The 7,752-nt window shown below is 37.1% G+C and overlaps 1 protein-coding gene across 1 annotated transcript; it reads right to left on the bottom strand.

Moving 5' to 3' along the window:
* Positions 1-4,206: 4,206 nt before the first annotated feature.
* LOC107715315 (forkhead box protein I1-like) lies at positions 4,207-5,678 on the bottom strand. The gene is made up of 2 exons (XM_016521399.1): positions 5,059-5,678; positions 4,207-4,954 (listed from the first exon to the last, which is right to left on the bottom strand). The coding sequence occupies exons 1-2, from the start codon at positions 5,591-5,593 to the stop codon at positions 4,455-4,457; spliced, it is 1,035 nt and encodes a 344-aa protein (XP_016376885.1). The 5' UTR covers positions 5,594-5,678; the 3' UTR covers positions 4,207-4,454.
* Between the last annotated feature and the right edge of the window lie 2,074 nt (positions 5,679-7,752).

Genomic DNA, 7,752 nt, shown 5'->3' with positions numbered 1-7,752 from the left:
CAAGCAAAGTCAGACTCTTACAGGGCAAATGAAGATTTCATAATATGTATGTATGCATGTCATATATTCATTGATTGATTGATTCAGTCATTCACTTATGTTTGATACTAATAGTAAAAAAAATGCTTCAGTTTTGCATTTTTTAACGTAATGGGTTATTTTCATTACAAATTGTATTATTAGCATAACAAACTGATTCAAAAGTTAATTAGAAAAATAAATACATATTAACATGGATTTTAGAATGAGTTCAATAGAAGCAAGAATATGTGACCTTGTCGTACAAATGTAAGTATCTATACTTTTATCTATATATGAAGCCTTACTATAAGGTTTTTATTTATTTATTTGTGTATTTATTTTATTTTGTTATATATATATATATATATATAATTTTTATACTAGTAACAATCTATTTGCAATTTTTAATAATGTGTAATGTGTGTAAACTTGTGTGTAAAATGTGTTTTTCATTACAAATTGTATTATCAGCATTATAATTTGAGTCATTTAGAAATTAGTGACCTATAGTGCAGAAACTTCAATCTAACTTACGTTTGTCAAACACTGTACATTTTTCATCACATTTGATTAAATCCCAGATAATCAGTGTAGTTTGAGACCTCTGTATTTTGTAGGGGGAGGCAGGAGGAGGGATCAGGTTTAGGGAACCGAAAGGTGAAAACCTGTTGAAACCAGTGAATAACAGCTGACTCACTTCTCTCTAATCTGAAGGAATGATCTTCCTATTTTACATCAGTGTTTTATTTTTCACCTTACCTACAAATTCCTTATCCAAATGAGATGGTGGAAGCCGTGCACCAGGCAGTTTCCCTCTGTTTGGTCGGAGGGAGAGTTGCTGAAAGGCGATTCCCACGGGAGCAGGTCTCCTCCTCAGCATTTCTCTGCTTATTTGACTTCTTTCGTGACCACTGAGGACAGAATACCAACTGGTCCAGCTTGTTGAATAGGTCTTCAATTTACTATTCAAATTTTCTTTCTTATTAATTCGCACTCCCGAGTCTTGACATGCAATAATAAAAGAACCAGCAAACAGTGTGTCACATATAAGATCTGTATCCTACTTTTCAGCGAATGCCAATCAGCAGATTCACTCCAGGAGGGAACAAACGAGTTAGGTATATTGCACGATATAATGTATAATAAACTCTGTGTCGCAATACTACCAGTTCCATTCAAATCAGTCATGCTGGCATGCTCAATTTTGACAGAACTTATGTTATATAATGTTGGTTACCACAAAAATTCATTTCCACTTGTCGCTCCTGTTCTTAAAAGAAGAACAACACTGTAATGGAAAAAAGAGACGCTGTAATGGAAGTGAAAGTAAATGAGGCCAATCTTTAAATGTTAAAATACTCGCTGTTTCAATAATACATCAGCCAGACGTAAGCAATATGTTTGATAATGTGATTTAAGTGAAAAATAAAACATTTAAAAAGCACATATTCCTTTTTAACGTCATCTGACAACAATGCAAAACCCTAAAACAATTGTAAAAATGGCAACTTAAACAGTTTTACAACTCAAATACACTTGAAAAATATATATTTTCAAAGTTTAAATAAAGATTATTTGAGTATGTTTTGCAAGAAAATAAATATTTCATTCAATTCTACTACAAAATGTCATGTTTAATTCAATGTGTTACTTGCTGTTTCTTTGTAATTATTTGTGAAATTTCCTAGCAATTTCTGAGTGAAGATTGTAAATCTTAGACCATTTTTTTCTGTGTAATACACGTTTTAACAAGAACAAAGTGTAAGTGCTTAAATACTAAGCTTCACATTTCTGCTGATAAATCCTCTAAAAACTGGCCCCATTTACTTTCATTGCAAGTGTCTCTCCGTAATCTCAGTGAAAATTCATTTCTGTGTTATTCAACATTATGCCACAAATGCTGTTCATTGTGCTTAAAGTCCGCCCACAAATTAAAATAGTGTCATTACTTACACATCCTTCGTTCCAAACCTGTTTGTTTTCTTGATTATTGAGCAAAAAAGAAGATATTTTGAAGAATGTTGGTAACTAAAACAGATGATGATAGCCATTGACTTTCATAGTATGGAGAAAAAAAAAATACTATGGAAGTCAATGGCTATCCTCAGCTGTTTGGTTACCAACATTCTTTAAAATATCTTCTTTTGCTGGCGCCAATAGCCTTGTGGGCAGCGTGCCAACATATAGCGCTGTTGCGCTTTGGGTGTCCCGAATTCGAGTCCTGGCTTGTGGACCTTTCCTGATCCCGTCCCCCTCTCTCTCTCTCCCTCTCCAACTTTGCTTCCTGTTTAAACACTGTCCTATCAAAATGCAGAAATGCCAAAAAAAATAAATAAATCTTCTTTTGTGCTCAACAGAAGAAAGAAACTCATACAGATTTGGAAGAAGTGGAGGGTGAGTAAATGATGACAGAATTTTCATTTTTGGGTGAACCTTTAATTATATTGAACCAAGGATGTCTATTAAAGTTTTTTTCCCCAAGATCTGTTTGTAAAGACATATACATTCTGAATAATAGACCGTTATATAACAGCCTGGCTGATTCCAACAAAGATCTGTCTTGTGAGGAATATTGTCTTTCATCTGAGTAGCTGTTTGCAACCAAAGACTTTGAGACCCTGAGGAACAAGTTTGTTCAATATATCTTTTTTTTTGTCCCTCTGGCTGTCAAACCAGTCTTTTCCTCCCGACAGGGTTTGTTGTTTAACGGTTCCTTTAGCTGTATTCCCCCTCACCTTTCTATTACTGTGGGTCAGTGGCTGTAATGACAGACTGCAGGTAGTGTTGACAAATGAGATGTTGACATGTTGATCTCTTTAGGCTTGAAGTGTTCTTGGCTTTTCACACATTAGTCATTTGTGTTTATTGTCCCTTTCGCAGTCTTTTCTGCTGCCTGACTTCCTCTTTAGAGTGGATCAGATAGACTGGGCGTAAGTCTGATAATTACGACTTGCTCTCTTGCTGCTAATGATGGCTGTTTCTTCTCGTGTTTAAGGCGTGTTTGTTTAACGGTTTCTTAGGTGATCTTCCTCCTCACGTCTGCTTTCGTGAGGGATGGATCACTGACTCTGTTGGCAGAGAGCAGGTAGTTCTGTCACTGAGCCACAAGTGTTGACATTCACATCTTGATAAGCACTGAATAATACATCTGACAGAAATACGGGTGAAAGTTTTTGATGCATTGCATCTCTGCCGTCTTACTGAACATTCATCAAATTCATTCATGGACTTATGTTCATTTCATGGTTTGAATTTAGCTTTTAAGCTGTTTTAAATTAGCTTTATATGTATGATTTGTTTATTGCTTCAGTCTTTAATTTCTAGTGGAAAATGTGTTTTCAGGGTCAAGTTTAATACATAGCCACAGAAGTACTAAATAAACGGAAAATTAAACCAAAAATTACAGTACTGTCATAATTTACTCATCCTCATGTTGTTATAAGCCTGTATGACTGGAACACAATAAGATATTTTTAAAGAATATCTCATCTTTTTTGTCCATGCAATGAAAGTACAACGGGATTCAAAACAACAACATTGAACAAGATATTTTTTTGTGTTCAGCAGAAGAAAGTAAATCATACAGATTGGGATGACATGAATGTAAATGATGACAGAATTTTAAAGGCGCAGTGTTATTTCAGTATCATTTATATACTATTACAATATTTATTAATATTTGAATTAGCTTTGAATTTTAGTTCACTTATTTTCATCAGTTTTAATTTTAACTTTTAGTAATTTTGTTATGTGCGTTTGAGATTTTTGTTATTTTTTTCATATTTCTATTTAGCTTTAATTGATTTTTATTGCAAGTTTAGTCATTTTAGTATATTAGTTAGTTGCCAAGGCAACATTTCTATATTTTTAAGTCTTTCATTTTCTTTTTAATTTTCAGCTTAATTTCAATTTATTTTTATTAATTAATAAAATTTATTTGACCATAAATATATAACAGCAATAAGTACAGTAGAATTTGCAAATATGTATGTTTATTTTGGCAAATATATATTACAATCACAAAATATATAAAGTGAACAATACAAATACAAAATATTGAACAATGGACAAATTCATATTTTTGTCAAAATTCAGTGCAATTATGTATGTTCCAGGCTTCAATTAAACACAATTGAAATGCATTGCAAAAACATAACAAAACCCACAACATAAAAAAACGGGACTGGGAGCAGTAGCCCGGGGCGATTACAGTTGTCTTTCAGCTGCAACATGAATTAGATGATGTCAACAAGTGAGTCTGAGAAGAGCGTGTGAGGGCGTTCACACAACTGTCTGATAGAGGGAATCTCCTCTGCGTCCACTCGGACCTGCTGACTCAGGCACTGCGGTGGGAACTTGGCTCACAATGCAGGCCGACTGCTCCCTCAAGTGCCCTCCGCCACAGTTCATACCTGACAATGCTACGTCCCATGCTACACCTCTGTTCCCTCCCGTGGATACAGCAAGTCAGAGGAGCCCATCGCTGGATAGAGCTGGCTGGTGTACTGGTTGAGAATAGAGTCACTATAGCTGTCTGTGTACGAAGTGGAGATGTTGGATGGGACGGGAGGAGGGATGTGGGTTTCCCATTTCGGCGAGTACGAGCCATACGCCCCAGTCTGAGAAGATCTCTGACTCAAAGGCAAAGCTAGAGGAGATGGGAGAAGAGCCTCTCTTGAGCCTTTAGCCACATCACCCATTTGACTTAGAAAGCCATTGAGACAAGGAGTCGGATCTGTGGAAACCGGAGAGTTTCCTCTCTCTGAGGTATCACTGGGCTCTTTCGGACTCGATAGTGCCGAGTCCGATCCAGAATAGCCTTTTCCCTCCTCTTCGGCCAGAGAGTCAGACTTTCTCTTCCTCTTGCGACGGAAGTTGCCATTATCAAACATCTTCTCACAGTTTGGGTCAAGGGTCCAATAGTTGCCTTTGCCTGTTCAACAGAAGAAACCTTGTTATTTTGGCAGTGGAAAAATGAACTAGAACTCAACTAAAAAGCAAGCAGTTATATAAGAAGAAGTTTAAACATGTTCTAACCTGGATCGCTGTCATCTCTGGGTACTTTCATGAAGCAGTCGTTGAGTGAGAGATTATGCCGGATTGAGTTCTGCCAGCTGGCTTTGCTCTTGTTGTAGAAGGGGAAATTGTTAGCCACATACTGGTAGATCTGGCTGAGAGTGAGGCGACGGTTTGGGGCTCCGTGTATTGCCATCGCAATAAGTGCTGAGTAAGAGTAGGGCGGCCTCACAAGTTTCATCAGATCTTCTTGGGAAGGCAGGGAGAACCAGCTGAAACCACCTTCCGAGCCTCTGATTCCACCTGCGGCCACGTACGGCTTTGTCATCCCATAGTGCTGAGGAGCCGGATTGATCCCGGGTCCATTGAACCATAGGTAAGGGTTGGAGGTCTGGCCAGCGTATTCTACAAAATCGTAAGCGGACGGCAGAGTTTGCTGTGGACTAGGCACAGGCTGAGTGCTGTAGAAGTTGTCACCGTACAGGCTGAATTCTTGGGACTCCTGCCCCATGCTGTGGAATTGTGGTGAAAGGGCTTGTGGAACAAATGACGTCATGCTTTCCTCTTTTTTCTTCTGTTTGTTCTGTCGTTCTGAGAGAAAACACCTCCTTCTGCTCTGCTGCCTCTAACACAGGTGGATTGGTCAGGTGCATCACAACCTGACACCTGTCTCACCTGAACTATTTATACAAGTTTTGTAACACCCTCTTTGCTCTGATTGGCTGTTACGGTCACACCTCATTTGTATGGGGGGGGGTTGATATATCAGTAGAATATCTTAAGTTTCATGAGTGACTTGGATGGATTAACTTGGTTAAATTCCTGAGTTAAAATTGCCTTATATTACATGAAAATATAAATAATTATTCCATATCATTATAGTACACAACAAAGAACCTTTTTCAAGTCTCTTATGTTCACTGTAAGTAAAATGGAACAGTTTTGGTAACAGTTTTTTTAAAAAGTAGCACAATTTACCTGAATATTTCACACCATACAAGGTGATTATTGTGTGTTTATAGTGAAAGCAGTGACTGACAAACAAACAAACAAATAAATAAATAAAACTGTTGGAATTTTACTGTGAGTAATGCCTGTAGTAATGTCCAATGTACAAGTAATGTCCAATGTGCTAGCAAATTTAAGTAACTAGCTAAATATGTTGATAACTACGTGGTTTCAGTGGCATTATAAACATTAAAGACGCACCATCTTGCAGTTTTTCTTGGTTGATTTGCTTACATTTTAAGATCACTTCACTTGTAGCCTGAGATCTTCGGACCGGCTTCTATTAGTGGTTCCCAGATCTAGATCAAAACTTAGAGGGGATCGTGCTTTCTCGGTTGCTGCACCCAAAGTTTGGAACTCTTTGCCCTCAATTGTATCAGATCCGCCCAGACGATCTCTAGTTTTAAATCTGTATTAAAAGCTTATTTATTAACTAGGGCTTTTAATTCTCCGGCGATTAATTCTTAGGTGTGTTCTTGTTTTATGTTTTCTTGTTTCATTATGTGTTTGTTTTATACTTATGCCCATCTTTTGTTATTTTATTTTCTTGTGATGTACAGCACTTTGGGTAACCTCGGTTGTATTGATATGTGCTAATACAAATACCAATACATTTGGGGGGTGAAACGTGCCCCTCATTTCTGTCTGGTGCATGCTGCCAACTGTAGTGACCAAATAATTTAAAAGCTGTTTTTTAAATACGTTTAAACCACTTTTACGGTGCGCTTACATTTAGCATTGTTCCACGAATTTTAGTCGAATCATTCCAATAGAAGCATCATCGGGAGTTTCTCGTGAGGACGAACAAGTTCCCGACACAGATTTCGATCATTTTCAAGTTGGTCACGTGAATTCGCCGTGTTGACTAACCGAAAGCTGCTTGGTGTGAAAGTGACTGTGTGAACAGTGTTTCATATATCGCTATGCTATGGACCTAGTTTACCAACGACTGTTTTGACATCACATCTAAAATAAGATCACATGTAAAATATGTAGCCTATCATTACCTTCAACTGCAGTAATGGACTCTCTCGAAGCACATGATTTTGGAGGAAAAACGGAGATTGAAATATTTTTTTATTTGTGTGAGTTAATAATTCCTTGCATCCTCGAGTTAACCGGGTGTCATTCACACAGAAGCTCAGGAGGACTGTTGCTATGACCGCTTACTATTGTTTTTAGGTTTGATTTATTTTTGCCTAATCTGATTCATCATGTTATTAAGAATTATAAAAAACGAACCAGTTCTCATTTCCAAAATTGTTATAATTAGTAAAAAATATATATTTTGGGTTTGTTTTACGAGATTTGGCAACACAGACCACTACATGTGTCGTAAGTAGTTTGATAGGCTTAATAGCATTTAGGGAAACGGTGACCTGCGTGAGTCCTCAAATTATTAATGGAAGGTGAACAGAATGATTTCACAGGAATAAAACAAAACACAAATCCCTGCCGATAGTTAGCATGATCAGGGCCGGATTTACCTCTTTTCGTGACATTGGCTAAACAAATTTTTGGGCCCCCCTTCCCTATTAATATAATAGGCCTAATATTACCACCCAAGCAAACAAAAATATTTCTTAATCAGTGGAACCGTTACAGTGTTTTCTATCGCAATAAGCGCTTGCGTTCAGTCAATAAAAATCGAATGTAGCTCTAATTTGTTTGAGAACTCAGAAAGACCATTCCATTAATAGGCACAGT

The sequence above is a fragment of the Sinocyclocheilus rhinocerous genome, unplaced genomic scaffold, assembly GCF_001515625.1.
Source record: "Sinocyclocheilus rhinocerous isolate Xijiao unplaced genomic scaffold, SAMN03320098_v1.1 scaffold299, whole genome shotgun sequence".
In the NCBI taxonomy this organism is placed as follows: Eukaryota; Metazoa; Chordata; class Actinopteri; order Cypriniformes; family Cyprinidae; genus Sinocyclocheilus; species Sinocyclocheilus rhinocerous.
The sequence above is the reverse complement of the archived record's forward strand: the minus strand, read 5'-3'. Positions and strand labels throughout refer to the sequence as shown.